Raw genomic sequence first — 25,816 nt, forward strand, 5'->3', positions numbered from 1 at the left:
ACTAGTAGAGGATGAATTTCGCACCCTGTGTGGCTATGTTTGCTATATTTAAAGCGCCTTTGGACGTGTTTATCATGAAAAGGGCGCTGCATAAATCTGGTATAATAACAATAGTTATTCCAAGTTTCAAGCCAATACCTTTAAAAGTTTTCTTAGTTATATTCTGGACACGAAATACGGACGAACTGGAGTTCAATTTGTGATATTAACCTTTGTCCTACCAACCCAAGTTCATTTACACTGCACCCAATCGATTGCTAACTACCTACATTCCAAGTTTAAAAGTCATTATGTTGATTTTTTTAAGTAACGTGCCGGATTCGAAATAAGATAGACAGATAGACGGACGGACAGAGGCACATCTTTCACATTATTTGTACAAATTTTCCGAAATGGGCGTAAAAAATTTCAAATAATATTTTTGTTTGCAACTCGATAAACAGTAGCACTCAAAATGTACAGTGAAGATACCACATTTTTGTTTGTAACAAAATCTTGTTAAAGTTGGGAAGAAAGTTAAATAAGCACAAAAGACTGAAAAAAGGGACAAAAATCTCCAGTTAGCTCAGATACACTTATTAAAACTACTTTCAAGGTAAAAAAATCACAAGGTGGAAGTACTCCAGTAAACTATAGAAATAGTACTAACAATGATATGATAACACCGAAAGAGCTCTCACCAAGGAATCACACCCTTAACCTATAGCCAGTCAATACCAGTGATTACGGGTCAAAATATAAACTTTAAAAATGAGTCGGAAATAAGACATCCTCTCTCAACAACAGAAAAGCCAATACCAGTACAACATGTCTCTGTTAAAACAGAACCTGAATCAGAAAATTCTGAAGAAACATGACTTGTAGGGTAAAACACCACATTACGCAAAAAATAAAACCACCGCAGATGGAAGAAAACGTTTGGTTGAGGAGTTAATGGAAAGGCCATTAAACGATGACCAAATGAGCACAATAAAAGAAGAAAACAGAGAATTAAGAGAGGACATACAAAATGGGCTACAAAATGTAACAACCCATGTATAACAGACTCTGTGTGTGTGTGTGTGTGTGTGTGTGCGTGTGTGCGTGCGTGCGTGTTCGGGTTTAACGTACTTTTCAACAATTTTTCAGTCATATAAACGACGGTGTCTACTTGTAGCAGTGAGCACAATTCCCAGCTTTATAGTGCTGTTACACTGGAATATCACGCCGTAGACACATGGCATGATACCCCACCCAGTCACATTATACTGACACCGGGCTGACCAGTCCTAGGACTATCCTCTTAATGCTGAGCACCAAGCGAGGAAGCTACTAGTACCATTTTTTACGTCTTTGGTATGACGCGTCCGGGGATCGAACCCACGACCTCCCGCACTCGAAGCGGACGCTCTACCACTAGGCTACCGAGGCGGTAACAGACTGTCCCCAGAGAGACTTTACACACAATAACGTCAAAAACTATGTAGAATTCAACTAAAAATGATCAAAACTTGAAGGACTTACTGCAGATACTGAACATACAGACAAAAATCAAGAGATACGATTTACAACATCCAGTGACTCAACAGAACAAAAAAGTTCAAGAAATGACTTGAGCACTGTTACAGAGCCAATCCATAATCATTCTAAATTCCCTGTTATTTTAATCTTTAGGGTCTCTGTCCCAAAAGTACTCAGCAAATCTAAACCGCGGATGGAAAACTTAATTAAGTCATTAATTCCCACCCAGGTGCTAGAATTAAATCAATAGAAAACAGTATCTAAAGCAAATGATATCAAATATATTGATGCCATTGTGATACGTGCAGGTATAAATATTGTATCTAGAGCAGACCTTCCAGAAGCAATTTTGGACTATTTCAGAGACTTGACCGACACTATTAGGCAAAATAGCTCCACTGTTAAGATATTACTGTTATCAATACTTCTTAAACGCCGGGATAAACTTTCACAGGAAACCTTCACTATTACAAGAGCTGTGTGTTGAACAAGGATATGATTATATTGACAATACAAAACAATTCCAGGAAAATACATACCTGTATAGGTGCATCTTAATAATAAAGGCCGGGCTGCACTCGGTACCAACATATGAAAAGCAAAATTTAACATCTTCAGTATAGAAATGGAGACAAATATTAGCAGTGAAAGAAATCACAACAGTCAACAAAATTTTCATTGGACACAATACCCCGGGAGAGGGAAACAATTGGAGAACAAGAACACCGCGCCAATGGAACAGACCATATTCAGCAAATTCCCAGAAAATATACAGCCAGATAACTCCCCGGATGGCATTATCGCAATACTGGTACCAACCCTGGACACAACAGAGTCATTACACAGTGCAATGACAGGCCATGCAGAGGACTGGTTTGCAAATAAAGGACTTCGAATCTTTCATCTTAACATACACTATCTATATTCAAAGTTAGATAAAATAAGAAACAAAACTGAACAAATTCATAATATTGACATTATGTGCTTTTGTGGAACATTTCTGAATAATACTTATTCTAAACAGAAACTAGAAATTGATGGATTCCAGTTGGTAAGACGTGACCGGAAATGAAATGGAGGTGGTCTGGCTATTTATACACTTGAGAACCTCTATTACCTGCACCAGAAGACATTATCTAGTATCAGAAACTTTGGAAATAATGTGCCCTGAGGTTAAATGTGGCAAACAAAAACCATTTTTAATATGTTATACTTATAGACCACCCTCTTCTTATCAAGACTGGAAAGAAAGTTTAAAGCTTGAGCAGTTAGTGAAGACACCTACAAGAGTAACAGCTTCCTCCTCCGCATACATTAATTGATCATGTTAATACCAATGTTCCTATAAATATCACAGAAACAAACGTTCCTTGCTATTCTATTAGTGACCATCTTCCTGTTTGTATGACAAGAAAATTTATGAATAATGGCGAAAAATGTGATTGCCCTAAAGTTATTTACTACAGAAATCTTACAAACTTCAATGAAACAAGTTTTTGGAAGATTTAACCAATCAGGCATGGGATGTCATTGATATATTTGATGATCCTAATGATGCTCTTGATTTATCCATAGCACATTTATAAATGTATAAACTAATCATGCCTCGTAAAGGAACCAACCAGCATGGTTTTCTTACAGCATACTGGATGCATGCAACAGAGGGACTATTATAAAATAATAGGTGAGGTGACACTGAAATTTTAAAACTTGTAGAAACCTAGTAAAATCTAAGATACTTCAAGACAAAAAATCCAATTTTTCAAAAACAATAAATGACAACAAATCTTACCCAAAAGAGGTATATCAGGTCAAATAAAATCACATCATAATAATACAATAAATGATGAACAAGTGAATCCCATTTTAGATCCAGTCATTACTGCAAACACTTTTAATTATTTCTTTCCAGAACTTCCGCTTACACATATATCAGACTCCTCAATAAACAATGAAAACACCTCACTCAGCGACCATCTTAATACAAACCTTACATCTACTGACTTTTACATAATTCCACCATTAATTGAGAACTATGTGCTACATGAGCTTCTAAACTTGTCAACATCTAAATCAACTGGCCTGGGTGATCTTAGTGCCAGATTCTTAAAGATAAGGGCTAATACAATCAGTAACAGTAAAAATAAACAGTAACATCCGATATTAATTTATGTATTTAAAAATCAGTTTGAAATTGTTAAAGTAATTCCAGTCTTCAAGAAAGGCTCTAAACAATACAGGAATAACTATCGTCCAATATTAATATTACCTGTCATATCACAAATACTGGAAAGTCATACCAGTAATGATTTAAAAAGCTGTTTGAAAAAGTATGATTTATTGCATGAAAGACAATCAGGGTTTAGACGAAAACTCTTGTGAAACAGCTCTTATTGCTATAGTCGATGACTGGATAACTTCCATAGACAATAATAGACAATATTTCTTGATCTTTCTGATTACTTCGACTTAGTCAACCATCAAAAGCTGCTTATAAGTTAGCGTTATATCAATTTCATCACAGCTCCCTACAATAGTTTAGTTCATACCTAGATTGCCATTCACAGAAAGTTGCTGTCTCTGGCAAAATGTCACATCCAAGAAGTATAACATCTGGTGTGCCTCAGAATTCAGTACTTGGTCCTGTACTATTAATCCTTTACATCAATGACTTATCTTTTAAACACTAAAACTCCAAAACAAACATGTTTGCTAATGACTCCACTTTAACAGCTATAGCTAACACCATTGGAGAAATTACATTAATCTTACACAAGATCTTCTCAATGTTCATGTCTGGTGTAACAAAAATTGCATGGCTTTAAATCTCTCAAAACTAATGGCTCTGATCATATCATTTAGATCAAGAACACATAATGAAACTCAACAGTAACAATAGGTTCCCATAGTATAGATTATTCATTGAAGAAAAATTGCTAGGAGTTACTATAGACAGCTCGCTTTCTTGGTCAGGACAAGTTGTGAAAGTAATAAAAGAATGTTATTCACTTTTATATTTGCTAGGACGAATAAAACACTTTCTATACCAAATCGTAAACATTTTTTCAATGTTTACATTCTCCCACACATTGACTATTGCTGTACAATATGGGGAAATTGTAGCAAAGACCTATCTGACCAGATCTTCAAATGTCCGAAGAAAGCAGCAAGATTAATACTCGACAAAGACCTGGACACACAATCTTCTACACTATTTCAAGAAGTTTGATTTTGATGAAAGGGTAAACTACAGAAAATCTATTCTCATGTATCAAGTAGCTAACAAATCAGCACCAAATTACTTGTTACCAACTTTCCAATACATTTCAGATATACACACAAACTCATCAATCACTTTATGTTCTTAAGCCAAACTTTGAAATTTACAAGAAAACATTTCATTTCACTGGATCTATACTCTAGAACTCCTGGGCACTGTTAAATATCCTCCTACCCTTAGCGAATATAAAAAGATGTATCTTAAAACAAGATACCACTCACCCTATTCTGCATCTATACTGTAAACGGTTATTGTATTTCACTTTATTTTTACTTGCGTTTAGTGTTATTTCCTCTGATTCACAGATAACATAATTTTAGTACAATCTTTTTTAAAATTTACATTTCATATGTTAAACTGAAATGTTAATATTTATATTTAATCACTGCTTTCAATGTTTGATATCTGTTTACATTTTCTTTTTATTCATCAATGAATAAATTTAAACTTCCATTAGTAAATCAGTGCATGCACATAATTTGTTTAAAAAGAAGCTGAGAATTCCAAAAACACAAACTGTATGCATAATGATATATTTTCGACATTAATGCCTTTTTCACATGATGTTTTATCACATTTTGTTTACTGTTAATACTATCATGTAAATGTATATAATGGAGGACCACAGGGAAGATTAGTCCATTATCAACTTTGCTTCCTCTTTTAAAAAGAGTCTTTCTTCTACTTCTTATTGTTATTATTATATTGTATCGCATAACAAATTAAGTAAAGGTGATATCTATTTGCAGTACTATGCCTATATTCCTCAAATAGATTAAATAAAGTAATTCGTCCTTCACCTCTGACTCATGTAGGGAAGTTGACAGTTCATTTGTACTAGTGCAAAAGCCAGGAACACTACCCACCGTTACATATCTGAAATAAATGTTGAAAACGGTATATACCCAAAGCAAACAAACAAACAAAACAAATGTAATAAACTACTGATGAATCATGGTTATAAATAGTTACCGGTATGATATGGGTGAACTATTTGCACGCGTAAACAACCAAAAGTATAAACTATTTTACTTCTGTATACTACGTACACATACGAAATATTTATGAACAGTTTACACTTACATAAGTTACACAGAATCAAATATGCAAACACTACTGATACCTAAGTTTAAGGAAAATTATAAAAGGTGTAATATCATTCGTAACATTTACTGAAGCGGAGCTCTATTATTCTATGACCTGAAAGGAGCAAAAAAAGTCGACCAAATTTTAACCTCGGTATATTTTCATTATAACCGATACTATATAATAAATGTATGCTTTATGATATATGTTTAAGATCTGTTGAGTAGACGGATTGGGAATTCTTCAGGAGCCTATTTTACAAACTTTCATAATTTCATCCTAAATTTTCTCCTAAGTATGAACTTTTAAAGCATATTTATTTTATAGGTCTTAACTTGTTTCCGTTGAAAAAGGTGTAGCTAATTCAATTTAGATCAAATTTAAGCTTTCTGTTTTCGTTTGACTCAGATTGTATGAATAGCCAAATCTACTTAAAACAATTTATTCTTTCAAAAATATGGCAATGTAATTCGTGCATCTGAATTATTACATCTAAGTATATGTATATTCACTGAATTTGAATTAAGGTGTCTAAATTTAAAAAAGGAAGGCTGGACATTTGTTCCTGAACAGCATCAGTACCCAGAGGTTATATTGCATTCTTTTCTCATGACTTTACCAAAATAGTACACTCGTTAACTTTACTTGTCAACACAATAATTATATGCTCTATTTAAGTTATATTGTATTTTGAAGTGTTACATTTCATAAAGCTTAAACAGGGTATCTTTTTTGATATATGGATAGATAGATCCACATGGCCGAAATATTTAAATGTTGACTTGTTATATAGGGATTCCATTTAATCATTTCCGTATTACCCAAAATAACCAGTTGTTTAACTACTCGATATATTAAGTTCTATTGTAAAATGTGTTTTATACATTCTTTGATCGGGCTTAGTTGAAAGCACAGGGGAACGATGGAGGTAAGATTTTATGTTGTACCGTTATTATCATGTTTTATAATCATTTTGCGCTTATAGTATCATATTTAGGAGAAAATATATAGCTGTCCTGATCACACACGCCTAAAAAGTATTCCATATATATTATATATAAAACTGATATTTAGATGCCCCGTCAGTCCGTGCGTACGTCCGTGTAAATTATTGTCCGGGCTGTAACTCTGCTATCCATAAAAGGATTTTAAGATAACTTGGCACAAATGGTTTCCATACAGTGCAAGATCCAGTCCCTAGCTCTAAGGTCAATGCCACAATTTGATGTTGAAGTTTAACATGGTCTGTTTCTTGCCAGTCCATAACTCGATGAAGAAATTTTAAAAATACTGAGCATAAATGTTCCCTATAATAAGATGACGTGTTATGCGCAAGACTCAGACCCCTAGCTTCAAGGTCAAGGCCACGTTTAGAAGTCAAAGATTAACATAGTCTATTTCTTTGAGAATGTGTGTCGCGCTTATGACCCGGGTCTCTCAGGTCAAGGTCACAAAATGATTTATACCTAAACTTTTCTAGCATATATTGTGCAGACAACTGTAGCATTCTCGGTCACGCTTCTGGGGCATTTGACACTAACAGTGACAGCTCTTTTTTCAAAAGCTACGAAATATAGCTAAACGTATTTCAGAGAACAAATCCTTACCTCATTTTAAAGAGTTTTGAAAGAACTGATAAAGTGAAGAGAAAAGTAGGGGTTGTGTCTGATGAGAGAGATATCTCTTGTCACATTTACTTCCTGTAGATTTACATCAGAATCACACTGCTGTACCCTGGAAGTACTTATCATACTTCAGTTTCACTTCACCAAATACAACATCCTCTCCCATTTTTCTACCAAAATGTCAAAAATACATCCAAAATATAAATTAAACAGAAACCGGCTTTCATTAACTAGTAGACCTTTGTGGCCATGCCAAGTGAAAAAAATAGTTTTTAGAAACCTGTTCGCCATTACGCGAATAGACCGGATAGCTCCCACGATAAAGTAAGACCTATCCTGTAGCTAGGTCGTTACAGCGCCAGAGAGATAAAACATTGAATTTGTGGATTTGTCATAACGTGATCAGCTGACATGCCGTTATTGGCCAACATTATAGAAAAAGTGTAAATTTAAGCTGATCTTCTTAAATGATAGAAGAATGTAACTTTCAAAACTATATGTTTTCAAAAAACATGGTATGCGCTTTTGTACACGTGATCCGACTTTTTACATGACAGTTAAGAGTGATAAAATGACCTAAATACAAGTAGATGCAATAAATCCGACATACCTTATATCGAAACTAGGTGAAAAGTGATGATAGAAAACCGTTTTTACCTCATAACCCTCATAGAAAGTATGGTTTGAACGTCTGTTATGAAACTAAATACAATTTGTGATAATATGCGTAACTCCTGGGCCATACACGTATATACTGATTAATCGGTACATTGATTGTATGCCGTAAATATCTCGACTTCCAAACACATTTTTACACTGAAAAAACTATAAGCATAAAACAGGAGTTATTTAGAGCCACAAAAGTGTTGTAAACAATTCATTGTACTACATTTAAACTTGTGATTGTATATAAAACTTTGATGTGTTAGCGGTAATGGTTTTTGCTTTTTGGTACTATGTAGTTTATATTTTTTATATTTTTTTATAAGTTATTTCCATTTTTACATCAAAAACATCATAAATTCTTAACAAAATTGATTTTATATGCAAGAAAAACGTTTACATATACAATTTTAAGCGTATTTGGAAATGTAGCTCTACATGAACGAGAAGTGTCTAAAAAAATATATACATGTACATGTCTATAGAATGAGTGACATATATTGTTCATCATTAGGTGATACATATTATTTTTCAGTTGGGGGCCATTCTTAACAGAACGACTAATAATATATCAACAATGTAAAAACTATGCACATGATTATATTGTTATTCAAACACTATTCGAGTAACTAATCGGGAAATAAATTTGACATGCAATGTTTAGATCTTACAGTAAACATCGTTAAAAGTTGTATCATAATTTGGTATCCATGCCCAAAAGAAGAAAACGAGCGCGAAAGTGTCAAGGACAAATTGACCAGTCTGCATCAGGAATCCAACTACACATATTAGGTAAGCGGCTTAGTTAGCATGCATAGTTACCTTGCTTACATTTAACCGGCATTAATCTGGTACTGATCTAGGGGAGGAAACTCTTAACAAATACTTTTGTGTTGAATTGCAGAGTTACATACTTTTTCTATAGTAATTTTTGCAACAAGTTATATATTCATAAAAAAGGAAAATGGTAGTTTAAAAAGTACAAGGTCAGAATAGAAAAAATAGTAAAAATAACCATTAGTCAAAGCAAATAATATGTTCCAAAAATAACCTGTAATTCAGTACCTAAGTTGATTGAAAGATAAAAACAAAACAACACAAAACAAAACAAAAAAGATAACAAGCGCAGTCACTATGAATCCATTGATTGCAGTCACTATGAATCCATTGATTGAAGTCACTATGAATCCATTGATTGCAGTCACTATGAAGCCCTGGACCCATGTGTTACACTTCATCATCTGCAAGTAGAGTCCTTAAACTATTTCATTTTCTTTCAAAGCTATTCATTTTTATTTTTTGCGATATTTTTCTCAGTTTTCTTAAACTATTAATAAACATCTGTAAGGTAGGAACCGCCTCCTTAAATTTACTTTGATAAATAGTGTATTTTCAAATCAAGATACCCCTGTGAAAAATAGAGACCAGTTCATGGAATAATTCTTGAACTGGAGTTCGTTAATCAAGAACAAAAGTTTATGAACAATCACATGAACAGCTAATGGCCGCATCATAAACATTCGTTCATGAACCATTGATGAACTGTTCATGAACCAAGTTCATCATTTGTTCATGAATCAAAGCTCATAAATGATGAACTTTGGTTCAAGAATAATCCCATGAACAGAAAATGACCTCTGAGGTTCATGAACATTTGATGAACTCCCCTGTGAAAAAGGTTCATGAACTTCCTGAATTTATTCATGAAAACATTCATCAACTAGTCAAGGTAACCTGGTAGGAGTGTAACAATATGAAACCTGAAAGATCTGCATGTAATGGAACTCTTTGAACAATATCGGTAGAGAATGATACAAGAAAAATTCATGTAGGTCAAAGTATTGTTCCGTTAGTGGCCGGCAGAGACTGTTTTTAGTCTCTGCTGAGTCACTGTGATGATGAAATTTTCCACCCTCAACAAATAACATGTTGAGTAAAACAGTAAAACAGTAAACTAGAGTGTGATTTGAAGCATAATAAGAAGTGAACAATTGCTGTATAAAACACAAAACATTAAGTTAAACAATGTATAATTTACTTTGATCTCAAGATTGAAATTCAGATACTAGCTTTGCTTCAGGGTCGTGACAACTCGTGACATTTTAAAAGGAATTTATATTTTTTTAAAATGAACGATTTATTACAACACCATTATTACTTATTTGATATTCAGTATACTCATGCTCCTTTTAAACCATTCCTAACTGTAGTATGATAAAGATTTCCTTCTTATTTGCAGCACTAACTTCTCAAATATTGCTGAATCACATGTGCAAAAAATGTCCCAGCATGCAACAAAATAATGAATACTGATCATGTGAGATAATGAATCTAATGTTAATGAACATTCATGAACAGTTCATGAACTTATTCATATATTGTAAAAGATATTGTAAAAGTTTATGTTTAATGAATGAACAGTACAGAAACTTACAATTTGGTTCAAGAACTGGTACAGAACTAGGAAAAGGTTTTGAATTTTAGTACTTTTAATGAACCTGTGTTTATCAACAATTTTAGTTCTTAGTTTAGACCAACAGTAACTGTTTCAGGAACTGAAAGTTCCATATTAAGTTCTTGAAAGTTTGCAGTTTTTGAACCAATGCTCAAGAACCATCATTGTTTTAGAACCACATTCTAAGAATTGTTATGCTGGTTCAAGAACAGTTCTTCAAGCATTACTAGATGCACGTGCCATTAAAGGGGTCATGAAATTAGCCTTAATATTTTCAAACGTTTTCAACAGAAACATAACAGGTCACCATTAAAATTCACCCATTACTTCTTACTATTTAATGGGACTTTCATGACCATAGTTTTAATGCCATATATTAAAAAGCTATGAAATAAGTATATTAAAACCCTGGTAAAATATACCTTGTTAAAATGATTTTGGTGGCCATGAAAAGCTGCTTAAAATAAACCATTAGAATAAGTTAATTGGTTCCTTAAAACTCCATGAAAAACTTTAATTGGCATGAAATAAATGTGCCATTAAAAGTACGCCTTAATTCCACATTAATCAGTAAATACTAATGGGGCCATTACTTTTTAATACTCTGTTAATGGCCGTTAATTATCAAAAATTGAATAATAGTCTCATTAAATATGTCAGATTCAATTTTGATGAGTTCGTAATATTTAATGGTATATCAAATTAAGGGCCATGAAAATTTGCCATCAGAATTAGACATCTTACGATAATCAGCTTCATATTGACATTTGCCGTATTGATTTAAACTACTTATTACTACACACGTAATAGTACCTATACAAATGTACTGTTTTGTAAAATGCTAGAAGAACATTTTATTCTTCTGTTTTTCTCCCATTATTTTGTAAATTATTTCAGGAAATGAAAGTAATATTACTGAGAGTTCATGAATTTAAGTTAGTGAACTTTTCCTTGTACTTCATGAGCTTTTTTGAAAATTCATACAAATTCATGAATAAATTCATGAAGTTCATGAAGAACCTTTATCTTAGGGGTAAGTAATAGAGTAAGTGAACTGAAATTTGTATTGCCTAATAGAATGTTAAAATTAGCATTTGAATTTAATTTATCTCTTCATTTCCTACTGGAATCTGGAAAGTTTTGAAAGCTTGACATAAATCATAAGTACACCTACAACCTTTTTTTGCACTCTGAATTTTTCTATTAGAAATGGCTGCAAAGGATTTTGCTCTTTGAGGAAATCTTAATTTATCTAAAAAAATCCCTGATTGATTCAGTTATACTTTGGTACTGAAGAAAGTTTGTTTGGATATTATACATATCTATAAAACTATTAAACGATAACAGATTTCCATTTCTATCCAAAAATTCGTTCACCAATTTAACTCCCAACAAAAACAAAATCAAACAATAATTATGCTATCCTTTTAGGTATCAGTTTTGATTACATTGCTATACATATTTGATAACAAACTGAGGCATATACGAGTCGCAATAATACTTATTTATTATATACCTATATAAATGCTGTAAACAAAACAGCTTGTATTTCACAATCAAATATGAACAGGCAGAAAAAAATTCGTATTGTACCTTTTGAATTCCGTATTGTACCTTCCGTGTTGTATGCTGTCGGACTATTTTCATTAATATTCATGACCTGATACAGTTCTATAGATAGCGCACATAAAAGCTTCACTTAGTTCCATTTTAATATCGGTAAACATTGAAGAGTTCGTTCAATAACAAAACAACAAACAAAGGTAGAGGTGTATAATAAAAGGGTCATTATATCAGAAGTTAGATCTGGGATTTTGTATTCGGCTCTCGTGGAGTTTGCACGATCGGATCACACTAACGCTTGTGCGCCTCGTAGGATCCGATCTGGCAAAATCCAACCGAATATAAAATCCCAGATCGAGCTACTATTATAATAACCATTTTATAATATGAAATTAGGCGCTGCCTATTTGACGGGAAAACCTAGTCATACAGAATCTTATTTCTGCATTCATTTTTCTTTTTGATATTTTCAGTTTTGACAGTAAGCCTGACGGTTTTGCTCTTCAGCCTTTTGTTAGGTAAATTATGAACAAAGGCAAATGTGTTTAAATGTTTGGAATAAATGAACAAGATCAAATCATTTCTTCAAATGTGTCAAGGATCACACATTGTCTCGTGGACATACCCGCATCGGCATATTTCCACCCTGCCACACTGGCAACTCGAGGACATACCTCGAAGTACTATTTACCATTCTGTCGTACAGAACTACTCCGCCATTCCTTCTTCCCATCTGACATTCGGCTTTGGAATCAACTTCCGGAAGAAGTTGCCATGTCCCAGACCTTAGACAGCTTCAAGGCGGGACTCCAGGGCCTCCACCACTAGACGCACTTCATAATTTTATTGTCTTTTAAATCTGCACAATGTTTACGCCTCACAGTCACCTTGTACATAGTTCACCAAGAGCTTAGATTTAGCATAAAAGTAACAAATAATCAAAAGAAACTGAAAATTAGATATTACAAACCAAACTGCCCAACTGCTATTTGAAAGTGGCCGTAATAAGTAACCTTTCACCCAGCTATATTTCCAATATCATCAGCTACCATCATCCATTTTCTTACATTTTGCATATAACATTTCAATAAAACTACATGAAAGAAACAAAATATTGATCATTATTCAGAGCGAAAGACTCATAAAAAATATTTCAGCAAATGATGGCTGTTAAAAAAAGTTAAATAAAGAAAATGCACAGAATTACGTACTTTCAAAATAAAAGCTTTTGATTTGGTAACTGACACGTAATGTCATGACGTCGATGACGTCATTTTAAGACAGAAATGTTTTGAAGCGTTTCTGTGGCATTTTATTCATTATTTCTAGATTATTAAACCATGAAACATCAAATCGGAGACAGGTTCATGATTTATTATCAGAAGATTGGGTATACAAACACATTTTGTTTGTCGTAAACATCGTCATAAATCGTCACGTTAGCTTCCGGTTCGGCATGCGCACATACAAATATCAAGGTAATATAAAAACATAAGTCTGGCTTCCTATTTGGCCATTCCGCGGTCTACCAACTTGTTAATGTTTATAATCAAATATATAAATCCATTAACGAAAACAACCGACATGTATGGTATTTTATGACATATCTAATGCTTTTTATAGTGTTTGGCATCAGGTGATACCTCGGGCAATATTCTCAGCTGGGTAGATAATTACTTATAAGGTCGTTCTCAAAGAGTATTCGTCAGACAGTCATTTTCAGATACAAAATATCTGAATGCTAGGGTTCCTCCAGGGTCATTGCTTGGCCCCTAATTATTTGTAGCATACGTTAACGATATTGCTGAGTCGCTAATAACACTACTGGTCTATTTGCTGACGAAAGCTCTCTTGCAGTTTCTACCAGTGGGATTCCTCTCTTGGAAGAAAATGATAAATTCCGAAATTTTCTTGCTTGGCAAAGAAATGGCTGATTTGCCAATCTAAAACAAAAATTATGTTCTTCGCGCTATCTAATTCCATAAAACCTTCGATTATCTTTGAAAATACACCGCGTAGTATCGTCGACCATCATAAACATTTAGGAATTACTTTCAGTCAAGATGGAAAATGGCATGACCGTATCTATAGTATCTTGACATCAGTATCGGAAGTGCTCGTGTCTATGCGCCAATGAAAATACAAGCTGAAGCACGTTATTTAAGTTGATATTGCTTAATTCAGACCACTTATTAAATACGTATCAAATCAATTAAAAAGCCATAGATCGGCGCTAAAAGAATGGTCATCCGGGTTACTTCAGTCACATAATTTTAGCTTGAGAAATAAAGTATACATTTTATATTTCCATATATAGTAGCATTTGTAGATTGCCTAATATATCTGAAACCGTTTAGATAATATGAAATTAGGTGCTACCTAAAAAGCAGAGCTCCCATGAAAAATCACCAGTGCCCGTTAAAAATTAAAGGAGTGGTGCTGGAATTATCAGGAATTATGGATTCGTTTAGGAAGTTTATGTTCTTTAGATCTATTAAAATTATTAATGATAATTCATGAATTCTGAATGCATGTTTTAGACTGCATCAAGATTAATTCTCGACATGTGAAAACTCCACAAATATTCTGTATATAATCAAAAGAAAGTTCGGTATAGATTAACATCTGCACCAAGATAAAGAAAATAAAACGTATTTGAATAATTTCTGTTATTCTTATTACAACGTACTGCATCAACAATTTTACATAACTTATTATCATACTGGAAACCAGTCACAAAATGATAACTGCTTCAAACTGAAAAGCTTGAACTTTGAAAATTTCAAACCTAACAGAATCTCATTACGCCAATAGCCAAAGGAATTCTGTGTCTTTGCGTGTGAATGTTGGGCAATGAGGACTTAATGTAAAAAGTTAATGTTCCAATTCCAAAGTTAATAGAAATTAGAATTTACGTAATCCTGGAAATGACTATTGTAATTCTTTTAAATGTCATTATTGTCAAATTTTGGTTCTTTTTGGAAGGAAGAATGGGTCCAACTTTCAGTCAAAAATACTGCTATAACAGACGCCTGGTATGAGAAAATTACAATCATTTCCATGACTGTACAAAGCTTGTTTTAAACCCAAAAGTGGTTAATCTTTTAGCACTATAGAATAGGGATGGTAGTAAGAACCTTTTTGGTGTTCGCCATTTTTTTTCATTTTTTTTTTTTTTTTTTTTTTTTGATAAACTCTGGTCAGTGATTTTAAAGCTAATGGATGAAATATATGTGAACGGGGAGAAGAGTATTATTTGCTTTTCACAGTTTAATGCCTGTATATTTTGATCCTAAAGCTTTTCTTTTTTTAAGTTATGTCTACTGACTACTACACAGGTACTACAGTAGAACCTGACATCAAAACTAAACACATGTTGAATTTCACATGAATGACTTTAGTTATACAATATTTCCAAAACTCACAATAATACAAAAAATGAAATGAAATAAAAATTAAAACAAAAACCTGGTCCAGGTGAAGTTCGAACTCACGACCTCTGGATTACAACGCGAACTCGCTAACCTCTACACCATTGTACAGTTATGACGTCATAAGACAAACATAAGTATATATAATAAAGTTCAGTAATGCCAGCATGACGAAAGTCGTTTCGAAATGAAAATATTGTGTTTTATTTCTTTTTTTTTTCTTCGTAGAAAATGTATTTAGCACTTATTTCTTATTATCAAACGCTCATTTGCATTTTTATTCAATATTCAAAGCAGTAAGCGAGACGCTTTTGTCAACCGTAAACAGTAAGCGTCTACTGACGTGTTTACTGATTAATTACTATGTGCATAGTGTACTTGAAAAAATCCGAACAACACCGATTCCAAAAAGTACCACGAATTTTCAACTCGATAGTATACACAGTTAGATCTCTCTGTTCATTTTCTTTTTCATACGTCTAACCGTAATGCGACGCTGTCGGCGCTATAAAAAAGCAAATAAAAATGGTCAATAGAGAATGGACCTTTTTAAAATTCATTTGATTGGAGGTAATAAACCAGACAATATGAATCAAGGGGTGTTTGTTTCCAAAGTTTCCTTCTTTTGTAGATCTGTTTCCTATTGATGGTTTTGATTTATCAGCTTCTGACAAGCCATGTTTGGATTGGAAATAGCACAGGTAATTTATTGAACACAAACTCTAGTATAATGTACTTTACATATTCATATATTCAGAAAATTCTGCTTTTATACTGTCAAATCTTTGGTAAATTGTACTGCTAGCCTTACAGTGAGATTGTTTTTAAATACTGTTTATACCGATTTGCATGTTCTTATTGCTATGATAATTTATCCAAACTTTTTTTCCAGTTTGTTCTGAAAAAAAGGCTATTGATGATTAAATAAAAATTTTACTACATGTACGAATGCAAATCATTTCCAGAAAAAGAAATTTGTTCAACTGTTAAAAAGGTTTTCGGATCCATCGGCGTAGTACAGTTTACTACATCTCTTACTCTTTCTCTGCACTTTTATTTACACACCAAATAATGCATTGTAATGCTCAAAACTTCTGCTCTCACACTGGTTCTGGTTCATATGACTATTCAATGACTATTTAATTGTAGACAAATACATTATCGTTACCACAGACACTTAGGGATCAGAACCTCCTCCCCTCTCTCCCTGTTAACTGCTAGCTATTTCTAATGGTAAAATGTGCATTTTTAAATAAAGTTGAAATTGTAAGAAAACCCCCCCCCCCCCCCCCCCCCCACACACACACACACACGCTCAGTTCATTTTAAAATGCTAAATTGCATTGACTAACATTTAACAGCTACGAGAGAGGTGTGGTGGGGGAACTGCCCCAAAGTGTTTCCGGTCATAACTATGAACCAGGCTACCTCTTGGTATGCCACTATTACTAGTATTGTCGAGCTCGTTTGCAGTGATCGAAGACAAAGTCGTCCAAATGGCTGCCCGGTGTATGTGCGTTAGTGCGATAGTGCGTCCGTCCGGATATTTTTTCCGGACAATAACTTTTACATGCATAAAGCAATCTTCTTTATATTAGCCATGAATGTTTACCTGATCAATAAGACGGAGTCTCATGCTGAGCAAACCCTAGGTTCTTAACTCAAGGTCAGAATTAGGGGTCAAATGTCATTTTAGAGCTTGTCGGGGCCATATCTTTGTTATGTATGGAGCAAACTTTTTTTTTCATAAATGTTCACCTCCGTAAGACGGAGTGTCGCGCGCTAACTACATGTCTGTATCTTAAATGTCAAGGTCACACTAAGGGGTCAAATTTCTTACGAGGTCTTAAGCCATAATTTTAACGTGCATGGATCAATATTTTTTTATTTGACAGATCCCTTTTTGTGGACTTTCATTTTTTAAAGAAATACTTGCCTTTGTTATAACATAATTATGAATAGCTTATTTTGTAAAGATTGTTTTGTGGACTTAGAATTATTTTTTTTTTTTATTTTTTTTTTTTTTTTGTTTGAATGATCGTTAATGTTAAACAACTTTAGCTTGGGTCAAGATATTGAATGAAACTTGTTTTAATGGGCTGAAATGTTCGAGTCATTCAGACAGTGTGTCAACAAAAAATGGGTTTGCCTATTGGCTGCCTTTATGACTGGTTTGCATGAGTTTAAGTACTAATCATGGCTACGATTGGATCTTTTTGCTGGTCGGCTCAGCGGCGGCCGAATATCCTTATTAGTTTTTGAAAATGCACACAGCTTGCCACTATTCCTAATGCTCACACCACACGATAGAAATGTAGATCATAATAGCATAGAAATGAAACTTATATCCAACAGTGCTTGAACAAACGTCACGATCTGAAATCGGGAATAATCCATTATACGGAGAATGACGGAAATATATCTAGAGACAACTATTATTGTCATTAATATCGGCAAAGTTACATAAACTGTATTTATATATATATATGGCAGCATATTTCTGCTAACCATAGCCAGTTATGTATGTAGATAAATATCCCTAAAATGTCGCAAGATATGTGGAGGGTAGTTGTTGGCACTAACAGACAGTTCTGTCCTGTTATCTGTATTTTTGTGTTTGTTTTTGTTAGCATAAAAGTTATTTCGACACAATTATAGGTCATTTGGCGACTTTCCAGCTTTTGATGGTGGCGGAAGACCCCAGGTGCCCCTCCGGGCATAATTTCATCACGGACCGCACCTTAGTAGAACCACCGACCTTCCGTTGGCTAATTTACTTGAAGAATTCTATGCCCAAGAGTGACTCGAACAAACTTTGGTGAGGGGCAAGTGACTTAAAGTCGGCAACCTTAAGCACTCGGTCGCTTATTAGGATAATACGAAACATTCCGCTTGCTAGTAAAACTATGCCACCATAAAAGTGAATAAATAGGGTTTTGATACATGTTTGGTTATGCACCAGCTTTAAGAAATGTTTTCGTTACAAAGTACATAGACATTGAAACTAGAGTTTAGATGCTTAATATAGAAAATAAATTTATACTATAAAATATATCGTTCAACTATGTACCGTATGAGTGTGCAAATACCTACTATCTCTTTAAGGTAGAGCATTTATTTACGGTGATTTGATGTTCATCAGTTTTCATTGAATTTCTTTTATTTCGTCAGTGGTGGAAGATAAAATGAAGTATAACAGAACTTCCACTTTACTAAATGTACTGACGAATGAGCAGTTAAAAGTTACAGACTCTCATACTGTAAAGTTTGATGCTATTACTACAACATAACAACCTTTGGAATTTGCCGAAGGAAGAAAGCGCCGTGAGTATGATTTTAACCTCAACAGGACCACCCGTATAATTAGATTTTTACGATTTGTATTTAACAGTGTTCTTTATCATTAAGACTTGAATTTTCCCTACATGTAAATTTAGTTAGTCATGTTCATTTGTTAAACCTTTATTTCAAACTTTGAAAGTAACACCTTATTAACTGTTCCACCAGTGATAATACATACAACTGATAGATCTGTAGTCTTTATAGTCAGACCTTTTAATGTTTTCTTCCTAAATAGTTGCGTGTGTTGGGGATACCGCCTTGACCTTCCCCAAATCATTGTTTGCATTACTCCACCTAAAATTTTCAACGGACGGGCCAAAAATAATAGAAACCTATAATTATGAACTTGTGCAAGTGTTATTAAGACAAACATGTACTAAAGGTGGTTACGGATATATGACCCTCTGCAATTTTACAAATGCTATTGGACAACTCCCAGTTTTCAAAGGATCTTGTCCAAACTAATAACAATTGAATTATTCTTAAGTGAACTCGCACTTTAAGTCAGGATACACACGTAATTTGTCATGTTACCGTATGGACCTTTGGACTATTATCAAATTGCCCTTAAGCAATCAAAACCTTCTAATGGAACTTGTTAACATAGCAAAGGATATAGTCTATACTTACACGTATGCATTTATATAACGAATTCCTGTCATTATTCTTGGTTATCTACGTATGTCCTGGCACACTGTGTCCATAACACACTCGATGTACCTACATTATTGATTGCTATTCTTTAAACTGTAATGTATCCAAAACTCTCTTTGGATAACAAGCTATTAATGTAAGCGGTCGTATCAAATTTGGAAAACAATAACAGCAAAGTTTACAGATTAGAATACTTTCATTACATATTTCTGCAACGTTCACATGTTTCATATATCATAGGTAAGGTGAATGGAAAAGTTTCAAAAAAGCCTTACGCATGTCAGTGCAGCAGAGAGCATATTAGGAAAAATTGTTCAAATGGGGTCAATGCGAAAAGCTCTGGGAAGAGACGGCGAAGATCAAAAGTTAGTTGTACTGACCTATGCGACACATTTTTAGACAGCTGTAGTTTGAACATGGATGTGTCTGCGGGAAATTACGAACAAATCCGTAACATTAGTATATCATATTTACAAAAAGACAGTCAATCATATCCTGCTAGAACAAACCACTGGAATGAAGACAGGGAGACAAATTCATCGGATTCTGGAGATAAAAAGATGATTTCGAAAACAACAAGACATGGGAGGAGAAAAGGAAATGTCAGAAGAAAATACTGTAACTGTCTTCGTAGACATCACTTATTAAACCCCCTTATGCCAGAACAAATAAAGTTTAACGTAGGTTCATTTGCAATTGACTGTGGCTTATAAAGAAAAAACGAAGAACATCATAGCTTTACCTATGAGTCCGACTTTAACAAATAGTTCCTTTGAAAAATCAGCACAAAGCATTACCACTACGACAATAGCTCACATTACAAGACAAAATGACTCAAAATCATACCATTACTCGACCGCTAATGACAAAGTCGATGATAGAGTACGCAATAACTTGATCGATGCGGAAAATGAGAATAATGGGGATCAGACGATACTAGTTTCAGCTTTGACTGCGTGTGCGTGTTCCACGATCGTTGTAGTCAGCTTCCTTGTTATGTACAAATGCAGGTATGTTTTTCTTCTACACTGTGCATAAAACCTTGTATCAAATAAGGATTGTATATCGATATTGTATTTGATAGATATTGGCATATTGTAACAATCTGAACCAAAAGCCAAGTTTTGAAATAGTCTGTAGCTTCGTAATCCATATATTTTCAATCTACCCTAGTTGTTCAACCAAGATAGGCAAAGGGAGGTAATAATATTTCTACCAACTTGCATCTTTAATGAATTTCTGCAAAAACTATTTGTCTTTGTAAATGTTTTACAAACATAGTACAAGAGCTCTTATATTAGTACTTCTTAGGCAAAGTTTGTTTATTGAATTCATACATAAGCTAAAATATCTCTTGGTTGGGCTATCAGGAAGGGAAGACGCCCTCAAGTACCTGCTGAAGGGGACTTCTATTACATAGATATTGAATGAACTCGGGGACCCCAAAGGACCAGAAACTATAACAACGCTGAATTCAAGTATAAGTGAATGTTATAGACGTAGTTTGCATTAAAGGGATATCATTTGATTCAGAACAATTGACTTTCTCATATGTGAGATACGCGTGGATACAAGGTCGCATTATAAATTATCATATAATTAGAGAGAATTTATACGAACTAACCACAACCACAATATTCTAGACCAATTACGGCAAAGCACCTAGCAGTACAAATGAGCGTGCACATTTCACAACAAGTCCACTAACCGACTAACTGTATTTTCGAGCTTGTTCAAGCATATATCATATATATATGACAATGCAGAGTATGGGCGTATTTGCTTGGGCTTTAACAAGCTCGAAAACCATCTAGATATAGTCAAAATGATAATATATTCTAAGTTCGAATACTATCCGAAAACATTCTATGAACTTCCCTCACCGCTAGAGCAGCCCTAGTTATCCGATCTTGGTCTCAAACGGTAGCTAGGTCCTACGAATACACATCATAGTACAGTATGGCTATATCTCCTTGCCAAAGTGTTCAAACCGGTCTGTGAACTATTCAGACTTAATCATGGTCGATAAGTTCAGTATTCTTTTAAATGTGAACTCTGACCGGTCACTAAATACGACCCTCTAGGGCTACTCCAGGTACACGATCTGACCAAAACCTATACATGTTCATCCATATATGGTATTTCGAGTAAAATGGTCCTCATCTGTACTTGAATAGTTACTGTAGTAAAGACATGTGAGTTTTTGTTCCACTTATTTGGTATTTTCGATTTTTTCAACATAGACAGTTCGCGATTTTTTTCTTTGAGAAAAGAAAAACAAGCACGGACAAGGTCTTTTAAAAATTAACGAATAACTTTGGTTGGTTGCGCTATTGTTTTTTTTGCTTGCCAACTTTATGCCGCCGTTAATACCGTATATGGTGTTTTTTTTTTTGACCCCTTAATCTTAAATTTACATGAAAACTGTTTCATGTATTTACTTTTAATCTAATTATGCCGAGGTATAAAAACAGCATTATTGGGAAACGATAAAAATAGATATTAGCTGAATCTAAAAATACCAAATTACTGAAAATGACCAATTATCTGCTACAAAGGCAACTGTTTGTTAAACCTGCCAATTTTCTGCCACAAAGGCAGACTTTTGGCAGATTATTGACTGTGGCTTTAAAGTATATATAATTCATGAATTTACTTTCAATAAATTATACTTTATTAAAAAAAAAAATAATAAAAAAGATGAGATTTAGAATTTGAAATAGAAAATAATAGTATGTTTAGTACGTCATTATGTAACATTTTTATGAAGCATAAACAATAATAACCGCACAATACACCTGCTTTGTCTTGTATGTTGTTATTCTGTACTCCTGATGACCAATGGAGTAGGAGTATATATTTGATTACTTCTTTTGGGGGAGATAATCCGAAAGGATCAAAATACTTATTGTCCACATAACACACCTAATGGGTTCCAGGTCCAACAAAATCATCTAAATTTATAATTCCACATTCATTTTTTTATTCAGAACCTTTGGTTGTTTGAGAAAACTTTGATTTTGAATCAAAACGTGTTTCTATTAATTATTCCCACACGACTAGAGTTTAAGCTAAATCATGTTTTTAATTCTTTTACCCATTGTTCAATTTCAAAGTTAGAAATTGCTTTATTTTCAAATTTGATTATATTTTACTGGCACAAAAGGAATTCGTCTGTACGGTCTTTTCTGAGAATCAATCTGTATACCGCGCCCGGTCCCCTAAACACTTTGCTATTTTAATAATTGTTTTTGCTGACAAGGTGTTAGATATGGTTCTAAAACCTAAATACTTTGTCCGCGCAGCTACCTGCACATGCAAAATTATATTAATCAAGAGTTATATATATGCAATAGTTACATCGTTATTTAGGTTCGGACACCAAAAATTCATTTACGGAAATTTACGTAGTATTCATTTTGCAGACCGATAGAGCTCAAAATATTAATACCTTTTAACAAATTCTTCTCATTAACCACTTGATTGATTGATCCTGATCACACTTGATCTGTAGCATCGTTATAAGGTCCTGTCTTACATACACAAGTTCTTTTAAAAAAGAAACCTAGGAGAGGTCCACTGTTGCTCCTTTTAAAGTTATATTAGACACATAGATAACAATTGTTATCTAACTTTTGTCTCTGCTTATTTGACAGGTTGTGTTATAGACGAGTTTCAACTTAGTCTTTAACACCATTGTAATGTCATTTCCCAAATGTATTAAAATTGAAGTGTTGCTCCCTTTAATGCTTAAAGTAAAAATAGCGTTAAAGCTTATTCTCATGAACAGCTAGTTTGATCCTTGTCTGTAGTATCATTAGGTCCTCCAATTCAGATGTGGGCACTGCACACTTTTGGTGGACATTACAGCTAAATATACAAACGACTTCTTCGAACGTTTGACGGATCTTTATCAAACATCTGTAACATCATTTTAAGATCCTCTCCAAATTTGTTTAAAATGAAATAGGGATCACAGCCCTTTGAGAGGCCGCTGTGGCTGGACACGTAATACCTTTTCAATATTTTTTCTCACGAATCGTTTTATGGATCTTTAATAATATTAAACTCTTTCTTTAGCATCATAGTAACGTTTCTTTTTAAGTGGGACTCTGGTCCCTTTTAGCGACAATCAGAGTGAAAAATAGAAGTACCTATAAACGACTAATTCTCATGAACCACTTGATGGATTGTCAATATACTTGGTCGGTAGCATCATTATAAGGTCTTCTTCCATTATACTTGTTCAAATGGTGCACCTGGTCCCATTTGAAGGGCTACTAGAGCTTAATGTAGAAATGCCCTCGAATAACTTCTACTCATGAACGGCTGGATGCAGATTACTATTACAAAGAGACCTTATAACAGCCTGCTCAAATTGTAAATGTGTATGTTTTCTACCCAATTTTAAAAGCCTTGAAAGCATAGAGGTTGTAACCTTTCACACTTATTTATGTAATCAACTTATACTGCTTCTGGAAGTGTCGAAACCCAAAGTATATTATGGTCCACTTCCAAACTTGCACACTGTCTAACCGATTTACGACCATTATGACCGTCTTGTTATTAAGATGTTTTGAGGCAATTTTTTTAAACACATATAAAATAAAGACAGTTTTACCCCAGACTTGCGTATTTTAGAAGCAAAGTATCTGGGCTGGGGGCGGGGAGGGGGGGGGGGGGCGGGAAGGGGGGGGGCGGAACCTAGTTTCCACTATCAATTACTGACATGCGGGAAATATTGGCTCCTGCCATTGAATAAGACTACTCATACTCTATGTTTGCAATTTGACACCTGTGTCTGTAAATACTGAGAAAACTGCTCCTCGTAAGGCTACTATTACATACAGTTAAAGTATTACAGCTAAAGGCGACTGTTAGAATAGCGAACATTCTTTACGTCGCCTCATAATGCAGGCCGTTATGTATGTAATTGGTCAGACACACTACACGGTATAGAGTTAACAAACGTTCAACGTATAACAAAATTTACAGTCCGTTCGTGTCCGTTCGCATGCGGTTTTTTCCGTTTCTCATGCGGCGCCTGCGCTTATTGTCCGGCGGTGTTCGTTTCATCCGGTGGAAAGTTTTGAGCATGTTCAAAATTTGGAACGTACACCACCAGACAAAGTTGTCAGTTAGATGTACGGTAGCAATGCACTGGTATGCTTTTGTTCTTTACTCGTGCGTTCCTTATTATGTACGTGTCTGGTTCGTATCCGTTTTTGTCCGGTGGACATGCAACGGATGTAACGTATGTTCAACGGGCGATGACTGACAATACATTCGTCAAAGTTTAACGTTCGAAGAACGTTTTCTCAGTTTCTCATGCGTTGCGCTTGCGTTTTACGCCGTACAAGTCCGTTACTAGTATGGTGGTGTCCGTTAATTGGACATTATTCGTCCTGTATATGTGCGTTGATCTTGCGGTCATTGTGCGTTTTATGCGCCCCATACACCAATCGCGAGAGCACTAAGCAGCAGCGGTGGATACCTTTTGTCACCGGATAACTTTCTGTCGCAATTTTTCTATACGTTGGGCGTTAGTTAACTCTATATGGTTAAGTGTGAATGAGCAATAAACAATCGTAATCATTCAAACGCTGTTGCCTTGGGAATACTGAATGGTATTCATCAGTCCTAGATTGTTTCATCAAATTTAATGCATCTGAACTGTAAATGTTAAGATCTAACTATGTTTAACGTAGTTTTCAGTTATTGTTTACGTTTGTTTCTTTACAAAATCGTATTTAATTTTTAACAGGGGAGACTATTTGAAAATGTTTCAAGTATCCAGTTGTACGGGACAGTACAGTAAAAACTTTTGGATAGACTTTTTGTTGGTAAATGTGCTGTTTTTACCAAATATGTCTGTGGTTTGAAGATGTACTGCTACAACTGAAGACAACTTATTCACAAAGTAACTGAAAACGATTATATGTAAAATTTAGCACAACGAAAAGTATAATCGGTCCTATTTCATATTTAGCACGTCGTGTAAATTTTTTCCAATGTTGAATTGTGTCCGAGGTGCTGATTATTTACAAATGAAAATCAATTAATATCAATTCACATTGTTGTAAACGTGTGAAAACATGAAATTTAAAATAAACTTATGATGGTAAACGGATTACAAAATCAAATGTTTGGTGTGATAACTGACAACATATTCAAACACATTTGTTGTCGGCTTAACACTTTGATATTATAAGATAAA

The 25,816-nt window shown here is 34.2% G+C and overlaps 1 protein-coding gene across 5 annotated transcripts in view; it reads left to right on the plus strand.

Moving 5' to 3' along the window:
• Nucleotides 1–6,598: 6,598 nt before the first annotated feature.
• Nucleotides 6,599–25,816, plus strand: part of LOC123523995 (uncharacterized) — a 28,616-nt gene continuing 9,398 nt past the window's right edge. The window contains exons 1-5 of one of the 5 annotated variants that reach the window (XM_045301846.2): nt 6,599–6,794; nt 8,819–8,946; nt 16,235–16,304; nt 18,775–18,927; nt 19,840–20,609. In XM_045301846.2, coding sequence (XP_045157781.2) covers nt 20,344–20,609 — 266 coding nt within the window. In that variant the 5' untranslated portion in view covers nt 6,599–6,794; nt 8,819–8,946; nt 16,235–16,304; nt 18,775–18,927; nt 19,840–20,343. Of the gene's footprint in view, nt 6,795–8,370; nt 8,947–16,234; nt 16,305–18,774; nt 18,928–19,839; nt 20,610–25,816 lie in introns of those variants that run through there. The other 4 variants (XM_045301847.2, XM_053539343.1, XM_053539346.1 and 1 more) reach the window with 4 other exon arrangements.

Source organism: Mercenaria mercenaria, chromosome 3, assembly GCF_021730395.1.
Source record: "Mercenaria mercenaria strain notata chromosome 3, MADL_Memer_1, whole genome shotgun sequence".
NCBI lineage: Eukaryota > Metazoa > Mollusca > Bivalvia > Venerida > Veneridae > Mercenaria > Mercenaria mercenaria.